The sequence below is a fragment of the Elaeis guineensis genome, chromosome 8 (assembly GCF_000442705.2).
Source record: "Elaeis guineensis isolate ETL-2024a chromosome 8, EG11, whole genome shotgun sequence".
In the NCBI taxonomy this organism is placed as follows: domain Eukaryota; kingdom Viridiplantae; phylum Streptophyta; class Magnoliopsida; order Arecales; family Arecaceae; genus Elaeis; species Elaeis guineensis.
In genome coordinates, this window is record NC_026000.2 from 134,168,120 (window position 1) to 134,195,797 (window position 27,678).

The 27,678-nt window shown below is 35.3% G+C and overlaps 1 protein-coding gene across 1 annotated transcript; it reads right to left on the bottom strand.

The window, feature by feature from the left end:
* Nucleotides 1–2,505: 2,505 nt before the first annotated feature.
* LOC105049581 (probable WRKY transcription factor 15) lies at nucleotides 2,506–4,484 on the bottom strand. Its single transcript, XM_010929282.3, has 3 exons — nucleotides 3,894–4,484; nucleotides 3,118–3,243; nucleotides 2,506–3,036 (listed from the first exon to the last, which is right to left on the bottom strand). The coding sequence occupies exons 1-3, from the start codon at nucleotides 4,334–4,336 to the stop codon at nucleotides 2,871–2,873; spliced, it is 735 nt and encodes a 244-aa protein (XP_010927584.2). The 5' UTR covers nucleotides 4,337–4,484; the 3' UTR covers nucleotides 2,506–2,870.
* Nucleotides 4,485–27,678: the final 23,194 nt, after the last annotated feature.

The window sequence follows — 27,678 nt, forward strand, 5'->3', positions numbered from 1 at the left end:
TCGTTCGTTGAACCATTTGAGAGAAATTGTAAACACAAATTTCAATTTTATGTATGAACCCATGATGAACCAAAGACTTTAGACCCGATTTGATGCGTATCATGTTAATTTATTTCATACTACGAGAGATATGGGCTCCTGAAGTTAGTTATGCAGAATAAATTTTTCTGCAAATCAGGCTGCTGGAGGAAGAAGATAAACAATGCATGGCACTGTTCATCTCACTCGCATATGGTGGCTGCATCACCGCCTAGCAAAACGATGTTCGATTGGACATCTAAAAATGCCGACGGACTCCCCACATCATAATAAGTCGAAAGGTGGTGGCGTCGCTACCAACCATCATCACGATAGCACGTGTAATACACGTGTGGACAGCCGCTATTGTGGATCGCTGAGAGTCACTTCGGGTGGCCAGACCACCCCCAAATGCATAGGCGGCATGTGTGGGTGTGTGTGACTGATCCGACGATGCTGTGTCGTTATCATCAACGAGTGGATCCTCCTTTCACCGATCCTGACTTGATGGTTGTGTCAATTATAATTTTTGATGAGCCTAATGATTTATTTCTGTTTTACTCGAGACCTAAATGGTTTTAATAAAAAAAATAAAAATAATAAAATAATAAATCCAACTAATTTCTCTCAAACGGCTCAACGAATGAGCATGAGATTTTGCAGGCATATGGAATATCGTATGAGGAACAAATCTATCAAATAGGATTAATAAAACAACACTCAAAATATATTCTAACAAGGGTTGAACGTATCATGCTATATGGTTCAATTTGGATGATTCTAGCATGCTTAATGCGATCCTAGGTCGGAGAGCCAGTTAGTACCTTGGTGGTGACTAGATTAACATTCGTACGGTATTTATGAGTGTGACATCTCCTGATTTGTGGAAGCTCCACCATAGCATATACATTATACAACATGCGCTCATATTCGACCATCGTGGGGGAGTGACATGATAGTTCTTCTTTATCACATATGAGATCCTATTATCTTATGCCTTTGGATCTAGAGTCATTTTATGAAGTTGAGATTCGATTTCACTATTTTAGTATGTCATCCAATTGGCTAGCATGAGCAATTATATGGACCATATCTAGGAAAATGTTTGGACCAAAAGATGGATTATTTCGGATTCTATAGGGAAGATAATTTAGATCACATCATGCAAGTTTTGTATCTCATAGTCCAGATGGTTATCCTGCGTATAATGATCATGAGTGCCAAAGCTTAGAATGATGGTCAAATGCTATTTAGAGTTATTCTCGAGGGTTTGGAAGTATTTGATTGATATGACATAAATTATCTGAGACATAGACGATATTGCCTTATTTTCTTTAGAGCGAGTACTATGTCAGCCTTGGTGGTTGCTTGATATAGTATACATTCTTTATTATCAAGTTGCACGCTTTAATGCCTTGTACGAGGAGATGAATTTGTGTGCATATGGGAGATGTGTTATCCCATATATCCCAGTGGGAGATTATTAACATTAGTATAGAATACCAATACGTCCATATAGAATAAGTGTGTATATATGGATATTAAATTAATTAATTAATTAATTATTGAGAATCTTAGTCATATCTTAAGTGGATTATATTGATTCAGTTTTATCTTAAGTGGAGATTGAGGATTCCTAAATAACTCCCAACTACAGAGATCATGAAAGAGTGGGATTATCGTACATGTCTCTATAAATAAATAGTGTATGTTAGTCATGTATCATAATATACGTACAACTTAACTACACACATTATTCTTCTTGTTATGCTTTCTCTTTTCCAAGGCAACCATCCAAAGAGAGTCTTGGGCATCTAAGGCATGGACACCATAAGAGGACTATTGTAGCCCACTTTCTAATTTAGAGTGCGTTCAATGAAGACACAAAAATGCATTCAACGAAGATGCAAAGCTACAGTTTTTGAACTGCAAGACAAGAGGGCCATCAAACAAGCCGCTTCCGCTTGTTTCGGGATAAAAAACGCTTAAGATATACATTCTAATCCAAGTACTTATATTTACACTGCAAGCGCATGTAAAAGATTTCTCAATTTTTGGAGCTGGAACTTCGGCCAGCATAGTATTCACCCCTAAATTGCTCCATCTTACGACTTGTTCTGTCTTATGACTGGCCACTACCAAGACAAGCTCGCATCTCTGAGCATCATCGTACAGTTGTTCTGGAATCATATAATTAATTTCATAGAATCCTATCCAATTAAGATACAGATAAGTGCAATATTCTATTTGTCCTGATTTGCTTAAATATATAATGTCACATAATTAAATTAGAATCGGTAATGTTTATCATGATATAGATGCATATCACAATAGTTAGATAATAGTAAATATTGTGTCAAATTTCTGCACCCACTTGATGTATGGATTGCATGCCTGCCTCAAACATATCATATTTTCTGTTTCTCTAGTGGTATAAAACTGCAAATATGTTAGGTATGGCCCATCTTCAGTTTTTGACTTGTTAAATATGAATGACCTTGAAAGAATCAAACTCTTTCTTTATACCTAAACCTAAAAAATAATATATAAACATTTTTATATTAGTACCCTTATCCTTTGCCGAAGGCATAAAATCCAACTGTAATATTACTATTTAGGTTTTATATTTTTCGCAGGCATGTACAAGTAGTAGTTAAAAACAAAGTCAGCAAGCCAACTCAACCCATTGTTCCATGTCTCCATTTCATGTCTCTCTCTCTCTATAAGTTCTCCACCTCACCCACCCACCCCATGGGCATTGTCTTCACCGGAGCTTTCCATGCTTCTTCCCTCCCAGACGACAAAACTCTACTGAATCTAAGACCAGACAACAGCAAGCGATGATGAAGAATCTAGGAAAAAGAAGCTTTTAACACTCCCTCCGGCCAGCCTTCGATGACTTCGGTGTGGTTATGAACACCGTCGTAGGTGACGATAAGCATCGACGGATCGTCCGCCGCACGCTCCACCTGCTTCCTCGCCGGGCACCCCCTCACGCTGCTGCATTTATAATAACTCCTGCAGCCATGGCGATATGACTCTCTGAGTCAACTCGGACGAATCAGACGGTTTTAATCACAGAGAAGGATCAAAGCTTGCCTTGGATGCGGTGACCCCTTGATGGGCTTCTGGCCGTACTTCCTCCAGGAGTAGTCGTCCGGCCGTACCTCCGCCATTTTCGAGCTCACCGCCGGTATTCTGACCTTCCTCCTCCACCTGAACTTTCTGCAGCTCCAACCGTAGCTCGATTTTTTATTTACAGAAACGAATTAATATCCCAAATGGGTTAAAGAGATCAGGAATTAAAAAATAAGAAAATTATTCAAAGTGAGATGAAGGAAACATAGTTATATTAATTCAAGATTCAAAAGAGAAGGAATATTTATTTCTGTAAATTATCCGGAATAAAAGAGGAATAATTATTCATACATGCAAAGAGGAAGGATAACTATTCAGCATGCATGGCATAACGAAGAAATAGTTATTTTGGTGAAACCTTCTGAAATAACTATTCCAAAGAAAGTCTAGAATAACTTTATGAATAATAAGTCTTATTCCAGGCAAACGGGTTTAAAAAAGCAGAAATATAGAAGAAATAATTACTAAAACATGAATAAAGGAGGAGTAAATATTCAACCTAATAATACGAAGGAATAGTTATTATGGTCAAACAATGTCTTCTGAAATATTTTTATTCATAGAATAAATGGCTCTTTTATTTCAGTTCCCTTTAATTTCCTCCTCCTTTAGAACAAGGAAAACTTATGAAGATACAGGAATAACTATCCCTATTCCAAACTAAACTCGCATTCTTTTTGGTTCGATAAGTGAGATCATTTTGGTGCCGATCGATCGAGTGATCTTAGCGATCTTACCCCTTTTTGGAACCATGGCAGCTCCCCTCGCACCACGTCCCCTTGATCGAGCTAGAAGGCGACGACACGCAAGAGTTGGAGAAGTGCTCGTATCGATGGTGATCAGGAGGAGGAAGCGGTGGTAACTGTTGGATCGGCTTCACGGGCGCGCTCTCTTCACTCCTCTCCATCTCTCCATCGTGGCGACTGTGGAGGGGTAGAGGGGCCGAGCGGAAGCGGGCATGACCGGTGGTGGTGCGGCCGAGGAGTGTGATAACCTTGCGGAACTTGGTCAGCGCCGCGTCGGCGACCGCCCGGCAGTGTTCGTCCATCTCCGCCTTCTTATTTTCCTGCTGCTGAGATAGCAAAACAATAAGCCTCTCCATGCTCTCCAGCCCAGCATAAGCGGCCTCCTCCACCGCAGTCGCGTAACCGCTTCTCGTTGCCGTCACCTCCCCCGGCATTTCCACCACCTCGAGATCGAACAATGAAAGCAGAAGAAAAGAAGAAGAGGGAGATGGAATGAAACAGACCGAGCCAACCAAAGTCGTTGAAAACGGAAAGATATTTGAGGAAGAGAAAGAGAACTAGAGAGAGAAGGGGAGATGAATGCCGTCAAATGACCTCCCCTCGATCGAGTGGGGGATGTTGACTCGCTTTTGGAGGTTGTGCATGGGATGGATAGCGGTTGGACACGGTAGCATTTGCGCGGCAAGGCGGTTGGCCGTCCAGATGGGAGGGCTCGGTCCTGCTGAGCTCAGAGAAGCAAAATTTTCGGATCCTGAGTGAGCTGGACAATGCTGGTTAATTACGTACGTATTTGGACTTTGGATGGACGTCAAGTAAAGTTTACTTCCCCTAGAAGGCGGGCTGGGTCGACGTTGCCGAGGGGGCGTTTGGACTGTGTCGTCGTCGAGGGTGAAAGAGTCGCAGGAATAGGAGAAGAGGAGGGACGCCTGGTCCTCGCCGCCACAGGCCAAGGAAGAGTTCAAGGAAGAGGAGGGGATTGGGCCATCGTCGTCATAGATGGGAAAAGGCTGAGGATGAGTGTTTTTAAATAGGAGATTTTTAATGGCCGATCAATTTGTTGACGGCATTTTAACTTTTAATCTCTATGGATCATTTTTATAACAATCGGTCCATAGTTAAATGCTCTCATAATTTTCAATCGATGAAGGATAAAAATACCTTCTGTATTTCTTCTCCCCCTTCTATACGGACACGACTTTTTCTCTCACAAACCACCACCAACTGGGTTCTCTCCTTCCATACGTCCCCCTCACATGATGTTGCCGTTGGTGATGTAGCTATACGAGCTGAAGTCTGACGAGAGGAGATTGTATCTCATCCATCTCCTCCTTAATTGTACCAACTACGCCGCTGGCAAGCTCAAACACGCCCTCTCAAGCATATCTCGCTATTTGCTGCTACAACGATACCATGCAGCACATCGCATCCTAATTCATGAAGAACCTCACCTGTTGCATCCTCCTCTCCTAATCAGGCCTCTACCGCACCCTCTACCCTCCGTTAGTGGCACCAACCTGGTAGATGCTCGACCTCCTCACTGCTACTTCTTCGACCTTTATGCCCCCCTTGACCTTGACGGCGCCGACCGACCTCCAACGGCACCCAATGGGCCGCCCTCCTCCAAGCTCTCCATGCTCCTCCAGGTGCAATGGCAAATTAATTATGTATCATATTAATTTAATCATATATCATGTATATATAACTATATGCAACAGTAAATTAACTATGTATCATATTTATTTAACTGTTGTATTATTCATTTAATTATGTACAGTATTTATTTAACTGTATATTATGTTTGGTCAACTATGTAGTATATTTATTTAACTATGTACCATATTTAGTTAACTATATACCATATTAATTTAACACTATATAGTATTTATGTAATTATATACAGTATTAATTTAACTGCGTACCATATTAATTTAACTGTGTATCATATTTAGTTAATTGTATATCGTATTAATTTAACTGTGTACCATATTTAGTTAATTATGCACTATATTAATTTAACTGTATACAATGTTCACTTAATCGTGTGCAGTATTCATTTAACTGTATACCATATATATGATGTTTGATTAACCATATATTATGCTAATCTAACTGTATGCAATATTTATTTAATTATGTGCAGTATTTATTTAACTATATATCTTATTAATTTAACTACATACCATACTAATTTAATTATGTACAATATTCATTAATTGTATGTAGTGTTTATTTAACTATATACTATATTAATTTAACTATACATAATATTTATTTAATTATATGCAGTATTCATTTAACTATGTAGTATATTAATTTAACTGTATACTGTGTTTAGTTAATTGTATACTATGTTAATTTAACTATATGTAGTGTTCATTTAACTATGTACAGTATTCATTTAACTATGTATCATGTTAATTTAACTATACATTATATTTAGTTAACTATATATCATATTAATTTAACTGTGTATAGTATTCATTTAATCGTGTGTAATATTTATTTAACTATGTACCATATTATTTTAACTATATACCATATTTAGTTAACTATGTATTATGTTAATTTAATTGTATACAATATTTATTTAATTATATGTAGTATTTATTTAATTATATATCATGTTAATTTAACTGTTTACAGTATTTATTTAATTATATATATTATTTATTTAACTATATATCATGCTAATTAACTGTATACCATATTTAGTTAACTATGTACCATATTAATTTAACTATATACAGTATTCATTTAACTATGTACAATGTTTATTTAACTATGTACCATATATCATATTTAGTTAATTATGTACTATGTTAATTTAACTGTATATAGTATTCATTTAACTGTGTGCAATGTTCATTTAATTGTGTATTATGTTAATTTAACTGTATACTATATTTAGTTAACTATGTATCATGTTAATTTAACTATGTATAATATTTATTTAACTATATGTAGTATTTATTTAATTATGTACCATATATATCATGTTTAATTAATTATATATTATGTTAATTTAATTATGTACTATGTTAAGTTAACTGTGTACTATATTAATTTAAATATATAAAATATTTTTTTAACCGTATGTTGTAGCAAATTAACTATATACCATGTTAATTTAATTATATAACATGTTTAGTTAACTGTGTACTATATTAATTTAACTGTATACAGTATTGATTTAACTATATGCAGTATTCAGTTAACTGTGTACTATATTCATTGAACTGTGTATCATGTTAATTTAACTGTGTATAATATTCATTAACTGTATACAGTATTCATTAACTATGTATTATATTAATTTAATTATATATCATATTTAATTAACTATATACTATATTAATTTAACTGTGTACAGTGTTCATTTAACTATGTGTGGTGTCTATTTAACTGTATACTATGTTTAGATAACTGCGTATCATCTTACTTTAATTATGTGTAGTGTTCATTTAACTTTATGTACTATTCATTTTACAGTGTATCATATTTAATTAAATATGTACTATATTCAGTTAACTGTGTAGAGTATTCATTTAACCGTGTGCAGTTTTTATTTAACTATATATTATATTAATTTAACTGTATACCATATTTAGTTAATTGTGCCACATATTAATCTAACTATGTATAGTATTTATTTAACTATATGCTGTATTTATTTAACTATATATTATGTTAATTTAACTATGTATCATATTTAGTTAACTATATATCATATTAATTTAGCTGTATATAGCATCCATTTAACTATGTACAATAGTAAATTAGCTTTGTACCATTTTAATTTAATTATATACCATATTAGTTAACTGTATACTATGATACCGTATATTGCGGAGTGCATATATTGATATTTTTGAAGCTATGATACCCCCTGTAGATACATCAAAAATCGTTTGGACCTCTGGCATAGTAGGGGTTGACCCATGGATCGGCCCTGGCATAGGGGTCGTTCTATGGGTTGCCCCTTATAGCATGCCAGATCAAAAATAGTGTGCCAACATCCCTTTTTCAAAGGAGATGACCTAAGGTCGTCCCCTAAGATTTAAAGGTCAATCCCTGATGTTTGAAAAGTGACTTTCTCATATTTTTTGATTTTTGAATATCGTGAAATCACCCTTCAACCTTCTAAAGACCTTTTGAATGCTCTTGAGGATGTTGGCAACTTGGGCTGGGTAGCTCCGTTCCTTGCGGCATCTTGACATAAGTTATATCAACCTTTAAAAGCATCCAATTTGATTCATATGATCAATATGCTTCCTTTTCTTTCCGTCCTGCATCTATCTAGTGCCGCTTTTTCTAACCTTCCCTTTACACTGCCCCATATTAATTTCACTTCTCTTACTACACTTGATCTTTCTACGAATAACTTTGGATCAAGCATACCCCATTGGCTATTTAATCTTACTGGTCCTTTGCCCAGTCAGATGGGGGAACTCCAAAATTTAGAATATTTTTATCTTGATTTTAATTCATTAAACGATTCAATTCCTGCATCATTGGGAAATTATTGCCCTATTTGAGTTGGATCTTTCATCAATTTTTTTTTTGGTGCACTGACTGAAGCCCACTTGCCAGCCTCAAAAGCTCAATGATTTTGGATGTCTCATAACTTATTAATAGTAAATATGAGTCAAGATTGGCTTCCTCCTTTCAAAGCAAGAGTAATGAACATGAGCAATAATACATTTGGCTTAATAATAAATCTTTGTTCAATAAACAATAACAATTTAAAGCCATAATTAAGAAGCAAGAGATCAAGGGCATATATTTCTTTCCACAACTACAATCAACCAAAAAAGTAGCAAGCAACAACATTATACAACACGAGCTACCTCAACATATATTTCTTTCCGCATCAATAACCAACGATGGGAAGGGCTCGATAGGCAGCCTTTGCTCTCCCTCAACGATCAACATCTTGGCCCTTTCCGGCATTTTGACCACCTTCAAGTCTCCGAAATCCACTGGTCTCAGCTTTAGAACCTTCTCTGGCAGTGCATGATCGAGCATCGAAATGAGGTAGAAGTAGAACCCCTTGGTGATCTTCGAGTCGGTGTTGGCGGTGAACCGCATATAGTCGAGATCATCCAACACGACCGTGACCAGACCTATGGGGTGTAGCTGATGATGCAGTTGGAGGACACCCGGACCACCTTGGGAAGGGCCGGAGGGTGGAGGCATAGGTGAGGAGGTGCTTCATGCGGTTGATCAGCTCAGGGATTGTCACATCTCCAAACGCAACACTTGGGTCGGCCACATGACACGACCATACGAATCCTAAAGCGATGCCCTAAAAATCATGTAAGACCTAAAATAAATTTTAAATTTAAATAGTTTCAAAATAACCAAATAAATACTAATCATGTCAACCAAGTCGATCCATCAAAATAAATAGCCAACTTGTTCAATTACAAATATTCAAATGTTCAATGGTATCGAAAAATTTAACTAGCTAAGCACTAAGAGTTTCAATATTCGACTTCTTGCCCAACCCATCCGAACTAAGCTTCTGGAGTCTCTGAAAAAAAAATGGTATAAAGATATGAGCTTTTCCAGCTCAATAAAAATCACCATACATCTACACCAGAATAATATATATATTGAATATATATATCAATAAGCATATCAATATGAAATTATGAAATCTCATAATACATATCTGAAATAATTCAAATACTAGCATCCACATACATTGAACACATAATTAAGGAATAGATCATCACATGCCATCAGGTAAGATCTTTTATTCAACATAAGTCTATCTGGTCTTAACATCTATTTTCTCTTTTTCATAATTTCAGTTTGATAACCTTTAACTTTTCGACTTTGGACTAACCAAGGTCATGCGATGATATTTATTCGGATCAATTTTTCATGATCTTTCTCGAATCAAATTCTAATGATCTTTCTCGGATCAACTTCTTATAATCTTTCTTAGATCAAATTTTTCATGATCTTTCTTGGATCACCTTCCTTGCGTAAGCCCGTGGGGGCTGTTTCAAGCATAAGCTCCTAGCCGGCTGTTTCTCATCTTTATCGGATCGAATTTTCATATATAAGCCCGTGAAGGCTATTCCACATGATGAGTCTAATCTAAATCATATTTTTTTCATCCGATTATTACATATTGATTTCATCAATTAATTTCAATTTTAGTATGATCAAGATAAGTATATCATATCTACATAATTATGTCATAAATCACTGATACATATATATTCACATAATGTATTCATGCTGAAAAATCATATCAAAAAATAATAATGTCTCAAACATAGCAAATCCATCAATATGAATTCAACAATACAAAACCAATGACACAAGTCCAATAATAAAATAGCATATATAATGATGATTATATACAGAGATTCTTATCTCTACGATAATTGATCCAAGCATAGCAATCAACGAACTCTTTGATTTATAAATTTTGAAAATAAAATATTTTGCTTGATATCTTATGCAGGCAGTCTCATCTCTACATGATCAGGATCAAACATAAAAATCATATGTGTAAAAATTATGGATAAATGATCCTAATATCATAAATCTAGGACTCTCCTAGGATCAAATAAGATCAGGATCATTTAAGTACCTGAACCCTCCACTGACCGCAAGACTCCTAGAGAGATAAATCCATAAAGAGAGAAAAAATTTTAAAGGAAGAAAGTAGAGAGAGAAAATTGAAGATAGAGAAAGTGGAGAGAAGATAGGGAGAGGAGAGAGGAAAGAAGAGAAACTCTCTTTTTTTTTTTCTTTTTCCTTCTTTCTCTTTCTCTGTCTTTTTTTCTTTTCCTAGTTTATTCTTTTTTCCTTCTTCGTTGAAACAGGGAAAGGAGGAAAGACATGAGGCCAGCCACCTCACTAGCGACGGCCCGACGAGTGGTGACCTCTTATGGTGGCAGACCGTCTGACGGCCTCGAATCCTTAACAATCAAGGTCATCTGATGACGGCAGCCGATCCGATGGAGAGGAAAGAAAGAAACAAAAATAGGAGATGTCGATCCCCTATGAAATCTGATGACCAACAATCAAATCTGGCCATCAAAAGCTTCGGAGGGTTTGAGAAAGGAAAGAAGAAGAAGAAGAGGTCCTTACTCATCTTCGATGAGAAATCGATAGTGAATCGTCGAAGGATATCGATGGAAATTCAAGAAAGATCTTATGGGTTTCCCCGACAATTTGATTGGAGAGTTAGGTGATGCATTGAGGAGGATAGGGGAAAGGATTTATAGATCTGGATCCTAGGGCTGTCGGAGTTTGAACGGGCCTAGGACTCTCTATCGATCAAACTTCAAAGAGGAGAAAGACTCCTACGGGAGTCCTCTTCCATTCTATTTCTCTTTTTTTTTTGCCCTGCTTTAAGATTGGTGTGAGAAAGAAAAATCTGTGTTATTATAGGGATGGATTAGAACTCGTCAGTGAGGTAGCAGAGGCAAAGGATGGGGAGGTCGACAGGGGCCTCTTGGCCATGGAGAAGGCAGAGCAGTTAGAAAGAGAGCCGAGCTTGGAGAAGGGGCGGAAGTAGGATTAGGGTTTGGAAGTAGCACGTAGTGAGGGAGAGCAGCCTCCACTATGGCTGACACCTTATGGAGAAGAATGAAGAAGAAGAACCAGGGTTAGGGATCGAGTTAAGAAGCCTTGTAGTGAGAGCAACGGAGTTTATTCTCTTTTTTATGTAGAATGAAAGGGAGAATAAAGGAAAAAGAAAATAAGATAGAAGGTAAAGGGTAAGTTAGGTATTTTTTAAAATAAGGTGACATCAAAAGGATATTTTGTTACTGTAGCGTAAAATAATGGATCGGGAGTTAAAGTTTTGGTTAACAAAGATTTTTTGTTAGAGTGGAATAAAAAAGGAGACTGGGAGTTAATTACCTATTTTAAATATTGTGCTTACTCTTTTTTTTAATAAAAATATATGGATCATCCAAATAAATCTTGTATGGATACAACCAAAAGAGTCAGAAAGTAAAAAAAAATTTTAAAAAACCTAAGAATCATCCTCAAATCAGCTCATAAAAGATCCCTGATGTGCTCCGCAATATAAGCTACAATTTAGTTAACTACAGTGTTAGCCTCTCGAAAGATGTGCTTGATAGGAAGACTGCACATCTAGATAACAAAATAGAGATATCGCATATTGTCATGCCCCGAACCCAACACCCGGGTCGGATACGTGATGGCCGCACACTCCTTAGAGCAAGCCCTAAAGAATATGCAAGGCCAAATTAAATCATTACAATCTCATCAACCATAATATTTAATTTCAATAATAATTCATAAAATCTTGCATAATTATAATTTAATTTTTTTTAATTTTCTGATCAGATACTATGACACTCTATTTATCCTTCTGCTCACCCGTAAATCCAGATCATAGCCAATCATAAGCATCCTGTAACTCTGAGAAGAAAAAGAAAGATGAAGGGGTGTGAGCTTTACAGCCCAGTAAGAATTCCCATATCACACTGATATAGTAATATAGTCTGAAAATAAGGATAAGCAGTAAGATATAAAATCTCATGTTCAATGTCCAGAATAATGCAAACATTCATAAATTTTCTATCTTGTCAAAATAGATGCATCATCATATGTTAACAGGTGAAACCCCTTTTATTCAACAATTATTTCATGTCTTATCTTTCATTTCTCCTTTCATAATCACATGATTTTTAACCTTTTCTTTCTGGTTCTGGACTATCCAAGTCTATACCTCAGTCACCATCCGGATTGAATCCACTTAAAAAGTCTTTCAAGACTGTCCCAGGATGAGCTCCTGGCCGGCTGTCCCACGTACCAAAGCCTGTGAGAGGCTGTCCCAGGCATAAGCTCCTGGCGGGCTGTCCCAGGCATGAGCTCTTGACCGGCTGATCCATCTGTAAGCCAGTGGGGGCTGTCCCAGGCATAAGCTCCTGACGGGCTGTTCCACATGACAAGACTAGTCCATACCATATATCTCTTTCTTTTCATTAAATCATTATGTGTTGATTTCATCAAATCAATTCTGACTTACATTATGATCAATTCAGATATGTCATATCCATATAATCATGCCATCAATCTCTGATATATATATATATTGACATACATACTCATGCTCAAAATCAAATAACAGTATCTCAGGTATAATAAATTCATCGATCTCAAATCCGACGATGCAAAACCAACGATGCAAGACCAACAGTAAAATAGCATATATATAATAGTGATCATGTACAGAGATTCTTACCTTTACCGGTGACTGATCCAAGCACAGAAATCAATGTTCTTCTTTGATTTATGAATGTCTTTAATAAAATATTTCACTCGTTATCATTTGCAGACAATCATCTCTTCGTAACCCTGATCAAATATAAAGATCATATATGGAGAAAATTACCGATAATCGACCTGATAACACAAATCTAGGACCTCTCTCAGGATTAACTAAAATTAAGATTTATCTAAGTATCTGGATCCTCCACTGATCCATAAGACTTCTAGAGAGAGAAAATTCATGAAGAGAGAGAAAATTTTAGAGAGAAAGTAGAGAGAGAAAGTGGAGAGAGAAACTTTCGTATCCTTCCGATGAGGTACTCATGATTGAGATCATCAGAGGTCCTATCAGGGTGACTCAATATGAATCAAGTATTACAAATTTCGAATAGGATCGAACTGGGATCAGATCTACCGCACGAATTTCGAAGCAACCTCAGATTATCTTATTTTCATCTCAATTCTATCCTAGGGTCCGTGATGAAATCAAAGAGAGAGGAAGACTCTAGAGAGACGAAATCCATAAAAAGAGAAAAAAATCTAGAGAGAGAATATAGGGAGAGAATCTAGAGAGAGAAACTGGAGAGAGAAGGTAGAGAGAGGAGAGAGAGAAAATTTTTCTCTCTTCTTCTTCTTTTTATTTTATTTTATTTTATTTTTATTTTTATTTTTCTCTTTCTCTTTTTTTTTCTTTTTCTTTTCTTTTTCTTTTTCCTTTTTCTTTTCTTTTCTTTTCTTCTTCTTCTTCTTTCTTCTTCTTTTCTTTTCCCGTGGGTTCATTTGGGCCGAAACAGGGGACCGTGAGGTCCTCTCATTGGTTGGCCAGCGGTGAGACTTTGGGCCAGGGGAGAAAGGGAAGAGGGAGAGAAAGAAGGGGAGGGGCTTACCTCGAGCTCTGGCAGCCGAGAAGAACTCCGGCAATCCTTTCTTCCTGTTCAAAGAACTTGCAGAAAAATCTTAAAAAAATCCCTCTAAACTCTTAATAATCTCTCAAAATCCCATGATAAAGACCTAAAGGGAGGGGAAGGAGATTTTATAGAGGAGTTTTCTTAACCCGTGCCGGACTCTATCACTCCGATTTCGTAGGAAACGGAGAGGAAGAAGACTCCGGTTAGGAGTCTTCCTCCTCCTCTGTTTTTTTTTTAAATCTGGGTTATTACATTCTTCCCTCCTTAAAATAATTTTATCCTCCAAATTAAGTTATATTGTTTAAAATATATTTCGAAGTATACATTCTTCATGTCATTCTCAAGCTTACGATAATGTCATATATATTATTTATTTCTCATGATCTTGTTATAACAAAAATTATTTGAAATCTCAAACTCATCCCTTCTTATTGATTTCTCAATTTTTTGAAGAACTGTAATATTTTGGACTTGTATTAATATACTACCATTATTTGTCTAATACATTTCACTCGAAATTCATAATTATCTCAGACTACCCTTGATAGAAAAATAATTAAAGGTCAAACATTGGGCGCTCTTCACAATCATCGATTTTTTTTTCCTTCTCTTGACCTTCCAACAAATTTTATATATAGAATCTCATCTTAAGAAAACCTCAATCTTCTATATCAGTTCGAGTAACAATATTAAATTTTAAAAATATGAGATCTATGTTAGGACATTCTAAGTTTGAACTAATCTCAGAACTATCAGGCTGTTAATAAACTTGAGATATCTAGGTATTATCTACAATGAAGCAACCTACTGACAAAAATTATCCAGCTATGATCAGATTAGATCAAAATTTATAGTATCCTTTCATTATCAATAAAATCCTTCCTTATTTGCAACTAATGTATTTCATCATAATATCTTTTGATTTAAAAGATTAATATTTCTAATCAATTTAATTCACCGTGCTTTTGCTGCGTACTCTGATTTTAATTTATCAAATTATATAATTATATCAAAGATAAAAAAATATCATTATATGTTAAATCAATCCAAGATAGATCTAACCTTCAAATTTCATATAAGACTTAGGATAAAATTTTAAGTTTTTTTATCTTTACTACCTTTGGGCATAGCATATAAAAATTAAATCTTGATCTACTTCTTATATTTGAAATCATTGTATAAGTTTCATCACTCTTCAAGAATTCAACATGTCTAGAATTAATTAGAGTTAATCTTAGATTTACCTTACAATCATTTAGATAATTTCTAAATCAATCTTTCTTTTTAAAAGAATTAATTTCTAACTTGACAAACTAGAAGAGCTCAAGCCAACATCCTTAAGTAGAATCAACTTGATTATTTCCTATAGAGCTCCCTTCATCATAACCCTTAATATTAATCAATAAATCCATACAAAATCTTGTTATCCATACAAAATCTTATCCCTTGTATAAGTCATTCAAAATTTAACACTAGCAAGATGTCTTAGTTCAATTTTAAAAAAATTCAAACTTGACTCGAATAATTAATACACTTCACCATCTTCAACAATCATAGAAAAAAATTAAAAAAATTAATCCACAGATAGTAATACAAATTATTAAAGATTTCATCATAACCTGTATATCATACTCTGACAAAATAAATTTTTTTCTTTAATTTAACAATAATATCAAAATACTTTTGATCCACTTAGAAAAATAAACTTTTAATTTGAAATTTAATGCAATTTGAAAGATAAGAAATTATATTTAGAATATGATATTTGAGTGACCAAAGACTTTTACCAAGATGTGTATCTCGTATTCTCATAATAAAATTTAACTATATATATATATATATTTTTTTTTTTCATCTAAATTGAGTTTATATGACCTCTTATAGATTCAATGTTCAAAAATATTTCTCTCTCATATGATGTAATTTCTTCTTAGACCATACCCTAATTAACTTTCTTTGATAAGTCCAAAATTTATAATGCTCAGACAATTATCATCGAAATTAAAAAAAATTATCATGATCTTCAATCATATAAGTTTTACATTCCAAAATCCTCTAGTATACTCAACATATCTTATCAATACCTCCCACTTTATTCCAAGGTCAACTCTTTCATACTTAGGTCAACCTTACTAATTGAAATCTAAGATATAACTCGTCAATTTTATTATAGACATCATATACCACTTATACATAAAGTTTCATCATAGTATTTATTGATTCAAAATTCAAATATTGATTCCTTTCTTTTATGTCAATCATGTTTCTTATGATCATAACCTAGGTTTAAATATCACTAAAGTCATAATTGCAAATAATTATAACCTTAAGCTTAAATACCACTTAAATCATAATTTCTAGTGATCATAACCTAAACTCTAATATCATTATATTACATCCTTAATGATCATAATCTTAAACTCTGATATTATCTATCATACTCTATCGATTATAATCTCAAGTTTTGATATCATTTATATGACAATCCCTAGTGACCTTAAACTTTCTGTCATATCCTAATCACTTATATCATTATCTCCAAATAAACGTAACCTAAGCTCTAAGCTCAGATGCCACTCTGTCACATCCTACTGATCTTGCATAAAGTTTTAATATCTCTTCATAATCTCTAGTGATCTTAAACCTAAGCTTTGATATTATTCTATCTCATCCTATTCATTTATATCGTAATCTCCAATGATCATAACCTAAGCTCTAATATCACTCTGTAATATTCTAATCACTTATATCATAATTTCTAATGATCATAACCTATGCTCTGATACTATTCTGTCATGCTCCGAACCCAACACCCAGGTCGGATACGTGATGGCCGCACACTCCTTAGAGCAAGCCCTAAAGAATATGCAAGGCCAAATTAAATCATTACAATCTCATCAACCATAATATTTAATTTTAATAATAATTCATAAAATCTTGCATAATTACAATTTAAATTTTTTCAATTTTCTGATCAGAGACTATGACACTCTATTTATTCTTCTGCTCACCTGTAAATCCAGATCATAGCTAATCATAAGCATCCTGTAACTCTGAGAAGAAAAAGAAAGATGAAGGGGTGTGAGCTTTACAGCCCAGTAAGAATTTTCATATCACACTGATATAGTAATATAGTCTAAAAATAAGGATAAGCAGTAAGATATAAAATCTCATGTTCAATGTCCAGAATAATGCAAACATTCATAAATTTTCTGTTTTGTCAAAATAGATGCATCATCATATGTTAACAGGTGAAACCCCTTTTATTCAACAATTATTTCATGTATTATCTTTCATTTCTTCTTTCATAATCACATGATTTTTAACCTTTTCTTTCTGGTTCTGGACTATCCAAGTCTATACCTCAGTCACCATCCGGATCGAATCCACTTAAAAAGTCTTTCAAGACTGTCCCAGGATGAGCTCCTGGCCGGCTGTCCCACGTACCAAAGCCCATGAGAGGCTGTCCCAGGCATAAGCTCTTGGCAGACTGTCTCAGGCATGAGCTCCTGGCCGGCTGATCCACCTGTAAGCCAGTGGAGGCTGTCCCAGGCTGTCAAAGAACTTGCAGAAAAATCTTGGAAAAATCCCTCTAAACTCTTAATAATCTCTCAAAATCCCATGATAAAGACCTAAAGGGAGGGGAAGGGGTTTTATAGAGGAGTTTTCTTAACCCGTGTTGGACTCTATCACTCCGATTTCGTAGGAAACGGAGAGGAAGAAGACTCCGGTTAGGAGTCTTCCTCCTCCTCTGTTATTTTTTTTTTATTTTTTTTTAAATCTGGGTTATTACACATATGATGTGTAGTAGCTCCTTGCATACATCCTTGAATGCAGGATATCACCATGATAGAATCATCCTCAATAATAATATAATCCACATGCAAGATCCTCCGAGCATACACAATCCCAGCCTATTTAGCCCAAAGCTCCGTCCTAGAAACTATAGTCTCGAAACGTTAGCATCCTCCTCCCACCGCGATCACTCTCGAGTCACAAAGTAAGACTCCTTTGTTGAGCCACAAAGTCCACAATCCTGTTCTTTATTCAGATTTACCACCAGCTCTTTTTCCTTGACCAATTTTATTTATTGTCAATGAATGAAGGTTAGCAAATTAAGCTACAGTGGTTGGAACCCTCCAACTTTAGGAGGAAATTCTATGTTTGTACATTAGGAGTTGTTTCCAAAGTGTTTGATATGGCCAGGTCTTCCATCACTTCCATGCAACGGTTGCTAGAAATACCACTATAATTTCTTTAAAAAAATAATGATTAGCAATAAGTTTACTCTATTTTTCCTTTGTTCACCTGATTCCCTAGGGACATTGTACCTAATTGAACTGTAACAGAAGCTCGCTATCTGGTGCATCAATTCTGGACCACCTGTCTTGAATCTGATTGTTTTTGTTATGAAATTGTGGAGTTATGAACTCGTAGATTTTGTTGCCTCATGACATTGTGGCTCTGTGTGACTAGGGATGGCAATGGATAGGATTTGGGTCGGGTAGTATACTACCCATCCCCAAACCCAAACTTAATACCCTATACCCAAATCCTACCCGATACCCAATCGGGTAAGAAAAGAGATACCCATCCTCATATCCAACGGGTTCGGAGATACCCGTGGATAACCCATTTCTCCATACCCAATCCATACCCACCCCATACCCAACCCATACCCGTCCATTTTATACCCAAAAAAAAAAGTAAAATAATTTTATGCATATTATCAATCAAAAATAAAATTACCAATTATATATATACATACATACATACATACGCACATACACACTTCTAACACACACACATACATACATGCATACATATATGCATGCATACATATACATACATACATATATATAATTATATATATATATATATATAGAGAGAGAGAGAGAGAAAGAGAGAGAGATCATATATATATGTGTGTGTGTATATGTGTGTGTGTATATATGTATATGTTCGTATATATATGTATATATATATTCGGATATGTGTGTGTGTGTGTGTATATATATATATATTCGGATATGGGTTCGGGTATTACTCATATCCATAGGTTCGGGTCGGGTTCGGGTAGAAAATAGCACTACCCATACCCTACCCATACCCGTACTATAGTTTTCGGGTTTTACCCAAACCCGAACCCAAACCCAGTCAAACCCTATTTTTCGGGTTTGATCGGGTTCGGGTAGGGTGTATACCCATCGGATCGGATTAATTTTGCCATCCCTATGTGTGACTTGCAGACTAATGTGTTTCTCGCCGGTTGTGAGTTCATATTGGCTCTTGCTAGTTGTGCTTTTGTAAACTGATAGTTTTATGTTATAGTTAAGGATTGTTAGTGTCTACATCAAAAAAAAGGATCGTTAGTGGTTTTATAACTTACTGTTAATTAGTAGTGACTTGTACTGTGATGGCCCAGTCCGAGTAAGAATCCCAGCCCACCAAAATCCAAACAAAAAAAAAAAGAAAGAAAAAAATAGAGGAGAAGAACTTCCAAAGGGAGTCTTCTTCCTCCTCTCGCCGGCTCCCAATCGGAGTCGGAAACGAGCTCCCTCCGGCTCTATTTAAGGAGGAGATCCCTCCTCTCTCCCTTCCACCGAAGATCCTAAGATCAGTCGACGGCAATCACCGAAAAACCACCACGGAAGACCCGTCCCTGTGCCCGTTCAATTGCTCGCTGGAAAAGCCTCACCGGCATCGAAGGTAAGCCTCCTCCCTTCCTCTCTTCTCCCTTTTCCTTCCCGTGACGGTGTGCACGCTCGCCGACGATCGGAGTCACCGGATTTTGTTGCGGAAGAAACTTTTATTTTTGTCATTTTTCTTTGATTTCCGACACCGGTGGTCACTGCCGACCACTGGTTTGGCCCTCCTCTGGTCGTCGAGTCGCCCCCCCTCTTGCCGACGGCCACCCCACGTCGGTTGCACCGCCGGCCGGCCAGCCAACAGGGGATTGTGAAATCCCTTGTTTCGGCCCAAAGGAACCCACGGGAAGAAGGAAGGAAAGAAAAAGAAAAGAAGAAGAAGGAAAAGAAAAGAAAAGAAAGAAAAAGAAGGAAAAGAAAAGAAAAAGAAAAGAAAAAAAAAGAAAAATAATATAATAATAATATAATAATAATAAATAGGATTTTCTCTCCTCTCTCTTTCGTGAAGGAAAAAAAAAATAGAAAGAGAGAAAGAAAAGAAGAAAAAAAATAAAATAATTAATTAATAAATAATGATATAAATAATAAAATATGAGAAAGAGAGTTTCTCTCTCTTCCCTCTCTTTCTTCAGCCTGAACTAGTATTTTCTCTCTCTAGAATTAGACTTTCTCTCTCTACTTTCTCTCTCTAAAATTTCTCTCTAGATTATTTCTCTCTCCTAAGATTTCTAGAATTTTGAGAAGAATGATGATGAATTTAAATGATCCTCGTGATGGATTTTTGATCTGTGATCGTCGGACGGTACACCGACATCCACTTTGATCAGATCAGGTATTTTTAGATTTTATTTCTCATGATTTTATTAAATTATCTACATGATAATCTTAGCATGATTTGATCTGATCGATCGGATTTGTTGAATCATATTATCTGAAGAATTCAAGATGAGTTTTCTCTCTCTAGAATTTTCTCTCTCTAGAATTTTCTCTCTCTAAAATATTCTCTCTCTTGATTGATTCTCTCTCTAAAAAGGTTAGTGAATGAAAAATTTTTTTTAATAGTCCTGATCTGATTCTAATGAAGAACCCTGATCCATGGTTGTCAGACAGCGTACTGACACCCACCTTAATCAGACCATGAATCTTTAGATTTGATCATCCATGAATTTCGATCTAGCCATGACTTGATTTGATCATGTTGATTTCACCAATCGAGATATTGAACCAATCGTAATATTGAATCGTGTCACCTGATCAATTCGAATTATACCTCATAAATTTCTCTCCTCTGATTTTCTCTCTCTACTTAATTTTATGAATCAATGAAGAAATCTCGGTCCTATCACTTCGAATCTGATTTGATCTGATAGTCAAACTTTGGATCGTTTAGGTCCTAATTAGATTTTGATTAGATAAAATTAGATAATCGGATCCAATCTAAACCGTTGAAATATGGTATTCGTATTCTTTATAATTATTAAAATTGATTTTGTATAGGATTGTGAATATTTGATCATGGGATATCGTGATATGATCTACGAACAGAATTTTTAGAAAAAAATTTATAGAATTATGTAGATTTATTGGAATGCGTTCGAGGTAAGTAATATTTTATTTTTTCTAAATTTATCGATAAATTATAATGTATTTTTCTGACATGATTTGTGAAACGATGCATGAATTGGATGAATGGTATTTTGTTACGATAATATCTTATTTGAAATGTTATGATGAAGCATGATTGAATATATTGATTTCATGATGTATTATATTGATTGATTTCGATACTACATGATTATATGTTTTATTATCGAAATTAGAATATGAAATATGATTTATGAAGAATTATGATATAAGAAACATTATGAATTGACAACCTGACTATGTAAAGGACCCTGCCAATGGGGGCATATACGTTGGCAATTGATTTATCCTGAGGATTCATGTCGCTAGAGAGACCAGCGATTCCGAAGGACTTTACTGCCAGATGATTCGCAGCTCACCACAAGAAGATATGCGGTGTTATGACCCTGCACAGGAAAAATATGGTCATAGCTCATGGTTGACGAAAAGAATTTAAGAACGAAAGAAATTGAAATCTCGAAAGAAACTTGAATATTCGAAAAAAGAAATGAATTTGGCATGAATTATATTGCATAATTAGAAATTGATTTCGAATTAATGAACTCTATATGCTTATTTTTTATAAATGATTATTTACCTAAATGCCTGATGAAATCTGTTGAGAAGTGATCATTGCTTACTGGGCTGTCTAGCTCATTACTTCCTATTTTACTGTTTTTACAGATGTTGAGGAATTAAGATGATACAAGATATGAATGGAAGAGTGATCAGAAGCAGAATTCCATATTTTTAATTTAGGTTGAAAGTCTTATTGAATTTGATGTAAGGCCTATGAATTATTGTTGAATTTATTAAGATATTAAAGAAGAAATTTAGATCGTTATATTTTGAATTTAAATTATTGACTAATTATTCCGCTGTTGTTTTAGGATAGTATGATAAGATGCCTTGCATGCTTATGGGAAAGTTTTTATGAGTATGCGGCGGTTGCCATGATCCTCGATTCATAATTTCGGATCGGAGGTATGACATGTACCATAGTGCGGTATTGACTGCCATTCTGTAATCTCGCATTGGTATTTCTTCTTTTTTCTTCTTCTTTTTGTCATTGCCGTCATCGCTGTACAAGGGGCCGATAGGCCAAAAAAAAACCAGACACTAGTATCTTTGGAACTGTACAAAATGATCACGAGACAGCAAAATGTGATAAAACTTCATTGAAATAGTAGCTTTGATGGAAGACCTATAGACGACCCACCATTGTTTCAACCGCAAGACAACCAGCAGCTTGATTGGCGTCTCTATAAACATGAGAAGCTTGAAAAGTAAAAAGAATAATATTGCTCACCACAATAAAGATGATTTTTAACGACAAATTACTTATGATATTTTTTATTATATATCATTAAAATTATTTTTTAATTATATTTTGATAAAAATATCGTTATCTTTCAATAAGTATTTTTTTTATTAACAGTATTTTATCATAAATACGCTATAAATTTATATTTTATGATATTTTATTATAAATATCACTATAAACTTATATTGTATGGTATTTTATTATAAATATCACTATAAATTTATATTTTATGATATTTAATAAATATATGATAAATAATATCATAATTTATAGAATTTTAAAAAATAATCATAAATTTTAAATTATTAATTTTATATAGAGCTTGATTTAGTTATACCGGTCTCATAAAATATGTTATTATACATATATATTTTTAACATTACTTATTTACTGACGTGAATGCATGTTAATAAGTTAAATAAATTATGTTTATATTTTAATAATATGAGTTATAGGTTGGTGTTAAGAGGTTGCTATTCAAATCAAAGCTCATTAGTTTGAATTTACTCTGGTTCTAATTATAGGATACATAGTTTATTTTTTAATAATTTTCATTAACATATAAAAAATACTGGTATTAAAATTTTAAATACACTTATATATGCCACTAAAAAAAATTTTTATTGATATATTTTTTTAAAATATGGATAATTAATTACCAACATCATCTTCAGCAGCACATAAGAAAATGCCACAAGAATGCCGCTAAAGATATTTACGGTATTTTTTCTGATCTATAGCGATACTTAAAGATGCCGTTAATGATCATTTTTATTGTAGTTGATTAGAAAAATTCTGCATACCAAAATAGAATTGATTCATGAGATAACAGTGACGGATACCCTTCTACCTACGGTTGCTGAGCCTAGCTTGAAATGATGAGTGGCCAGATAAAGACCCTTCCAGGCTGCCAGAAGCTCAGCATAAGCTACTAAAATGAAGGGTAGGAGAGTAGCTGCAGCAGCAATCAAGCAGCCAGACCAATCTCTAATAACATAACTTGTAGCTGTCTTATGATCTCATACCGAAGCATCAATGTTTACCTTTAAGACACCAGGGAGGGAGTGGGGTTATCCAGGAAACAGTGATAGGTATGGAAGTATATCGGTCTGAGAAGATGGCAATACTTTGGAACATCCTAAAATTCCGAGCCTGCCATGATAGCCATACACTATCGGCAAGAACAACATGAGTTTGGTTCCACCAAAGCATCAGACGTAGTGTCGACCCACACCAGCAAAGAACCAAGACAAAATCCATTCAAGAAAGGCAGCCAAGACAAAACATGATCAAGTGATTCAACTTCAACCGGGCAAAGGTCATAATATAACTGATCATCCCATTGCAACCCGTTATCCTCTTTTCCACCTTATACAGCAAGTAAAATAAAATGGTCTCAATGCATCACTAGAAATAGGCACTCCTACCTATTGCCAGAACCCTTTTTTTGTAGGAATTTGAAGAAGCTGATGGATCTGCCTTTCAGTAGCTGCCAGAGTGGAAGGGCTGAATTTGAGGTGCAACTTATGTAGGTTAACAGCTTGGCCTGATAGAGCATGGTAGAGATCTATAATGCTTTGAGACACATGGTTTCCCTTATGGTTGCTTGGGCCATAAGCAGACAATCATCAGTGAAGAACATGTGTGATAATTTTGGCCCTCCCCGGGCTGGTTGATTTATTGATATTTCTTGAATGGCTTGTGTTATGTGCTCAAACTACCCAGGTGATGTTGTTCCTTCATTTGATTAGTTAGTAATATATTTGCCGAAGATAATTTCAAACTCTTGGAAACATCTTTTGAATCTTCCTGTATTGACCATTAATTTCCTAAAAATGAATAAAGTCAAGCTTGATTCTGGTTACAGAAGTCATTTTTTGCTAATAGAATAAGGGTGAGGTTTGCTGCTGGTCTCACCACTTTAAAATCTAGAGTGCAGATTTTTCACTTAACTTCCATCATCTGCTTTTATCCATCCAAACCCTAGAGGTCAAGTTTTCATTCCCGTTATTAGGGGTCCTTGTTACAATATAGTGGCTAAATAGCAGGCATTATTTGGAAGCCTGTCATAACAGGAGACCTCCAAAACTTCTAAAATCGTAAGGGCCACTGCTGTAAACCTTGTGCAAATGGCGAGCGAGGTGAATAAATGTACTAAGTCATGATAGAAAGGTCTAATAATTGTTGCTGCAAGACTCTGAAGGAAAGAAAATGTGGTCGGTATTGAACCGAGCTAGAGAGTTACTAAAAGAATAATACAAAGTAGGATGTCAGATACCCTCGTGACCTCATAATTGCTTTAAAGCCTTCAGAATGATCTGGGAGATCAGCAGAATCATCGAATGATTCTATCGTTGGCATTTTGAATCGAGAAGGACCGGTTCACTTAGGATTTCGTGGGAGAAAGGAGCTAGATCACAGGTTAAAATCTCTCCCACTCTGGGAATGGCTCCCAAGTTGTATCTCTATCTATTTTTTTTCAAGATCTTGAATCTTTTATTCAAAACTTTCTTCCCAATGAGGTTTCCAGCTGTGTGGAGTAAATTCTTCTTCAAAAAACTAATCAGTATACGCAAAATAATAATCATGATGAAGATCTTGATGAATTGGTTGTTGGATATATTGAGATTGAGCTTCTTGAGGGACTGCTTCTCTGTGATGTGCTGAAACTATTGTACTACAATAATAAGAGTCTGGATTTGCTGAACTAGAAGATTAAATTATTATGGATCAACCACAACCCGGAGTTGAATAATTTCTAAGGCACCTTTTGGAGAAGATGATGCGAGTAAAGGATGATTCTGTACTTTCATGTTCATCATTTTCATAAATATTTTTTGGACATTCCCTTCCTCTAGTGCCAATTTGTTGCTGAAAGAGTTCAGAGGAAAAAAGATGAGATCGATATTGAACCAAGTTGGAGAGCTGTTAAGAGTCAGACTGATGTAGACCATGAGTGGATCTACAAAAGAAGTCCTAGAGCCGGTAGGGTACCCTCTGATTTAGGATCCTCCAATGCTTAAGTCAATCGAGACTTTGAGAATATGTAATAGAAATAGAGAAAATGAAAGACAAAAAAGAAGTTTTGAGTGGAAAAAATGAGAGATTTTTGTTCCTTTCGCTGGAGGAAAGATTTCAGCAGAGTCTGAGTTTTCTGAATTATGACTTATCTTGCGGAGAGTATCTTGCTCCTTTTATATAGAGCAGGTGTGCTTAGACCGTTAGGTCGTTAGGAGAGTTTGTTAGACCATTAAGAATTTGTTAGGCCATTAATTTGTTATAACAGATTAACTAGCTATATAGAGATCGTGTATTGTTCACCCACGTGATGAGTAGCTATAGTATAGCTTGAAGACAGTTGTTGTAGAGTTGGATCACCATAACAGTTGTAATGGAGCTGTACAGTAACTGTTTTTGTTTTGGATCAGATCGGTTCTGGATCGATATCTCTCTTATGGTAGATCGGGCAAAATCTAGGCTAATCATAATACTTAATTAAGAGTTAAATCAGACCAGTACAAAATCAGTCTAAGAGCTAAACTAGGTCAGTATTTTACCGACTTGATCCAGAAGTTGATTTAGTCGATATGATTTTCAGATGATCCTTTTTGATTTTGTCACGTGACCAGAGATCGGTTAACTATACCAACAACGATAAACTCCATTTCTTGCTGATGATGGACCAAGATTTGTTTAAAGATGACCAATAATTCCCCACCCCTCCTCCCTCCATGAACTGGGGCCGGGCCAGGATTTAGCAGATCCAACTTGTGCCCTGCTTTGGTTGGGTCCTCGTTCATAATTTGGGTTGGTAGGACTTTTGGGTTAGGTCATTTTCCAACCCATTAAGTCGCAGAATATGATGCATATTATATTATTAACTGCTTATATTTGACTTCCATTAAGCTATCAGCAACCGAGGACACGAATCTGATGCTGAAATCAAAGGTGATACACGTCGATTTCTTCCCATTTTCTCCCATCATCGTCGACATTGTGTAGTATGAACTCTGCAATGAGAACAGATCATGGGAAAGTCTGGATTTATTTTCTGTCAGTGATAATAAAATTGAAGTAGCAAGACAATTTTGAAACCTGAAAACATATCAAAATCTGAGGCCATGCCAGTTTATTCATCTTATGAACAAACTACTGTAGAGACATTTGCTTCCACCAATTACTACGGGAAAGATGAGTACACAGCATTGTTCAGGCTTGCATCCACTCCCAAGGGGCTGAAAAATAGAAGCTCAATTCTATGGACGCCCGGTGCCGCCTCCTAAATAACATGATCGATCGTCATGATCGGCAATAAGAAATCATATGTTCAGCATTCAAAGGATAACAACATACTCTTTAAATGCAATTAAAGAACATGCAAAACCAAAATCTATTCTTGTTCTCCATCCTTTTTAGTCTTTCTTTTTTTATTCTCTTTGCACCCTATTTGGACCTATATTATTTAACATGAAGACGTTAATTCCCTGGAACCATAAGCATGGACTTTGATTGAACGGAGGAACACATTATAATTTATTAAAAAAAACATGATTTATATATTTTAATCACTATTGAGCATCGTGAAACATCAGCACGTCCATCTCCTTAGCATCATTAACAACGATGAATTAAACGACACCCTAAGGCATCATCCCAAAACTTCCGTATCAAATGTGCTAAAGTTACTTATATTCATAGTTTTAGGCGGAATTTGATTATGAGAATGTTAATATGACTTGAATTTTGAATATTTTTTATGGGCTCAATTATGATCCGATCCGAAAAGTCTGCGTTGCGATCTGAATAAATTTTTTGGAGATCTGTGGTGGTAGCGGAGGGCATGGGCCGAAGCCCACCACTGATCTCATTGGGAGGTACGGACCAGTATAAATATTGTACTTTCTGCCAATCTCGACAGTTTAGTGAGAGAAGTTTGGGAAATCAAATTGTGACTAGGGTTTGGAAAGTTCTGAGTGATTGTATCTCTCTTGTCATCATAGTGA

Coding starts and splice junctions, on each gene's coding strand:
- LOC105049581 (XM_010929282.3), bottom strand. CDS start 4,336: ATGCCGGGGGAGGTGACGGCAACGAGAAGCGGTTACGCGACTGCGGTG. Junction 3,244..3,893: donor TGCCATGGTTCCAAAAAGGG/GTAAGATCGCTA, acceptor TTGGAGCTGCAG/AAAGTTCAGGTGGAGGAGGA. Junction 3,037..3,117: donor AAGGGGTCACCGCATCCAAG/GCAAGCTTTGAT, acceptor CCATGGCTGCAG/GAGTTATTATAAATGCAGCA.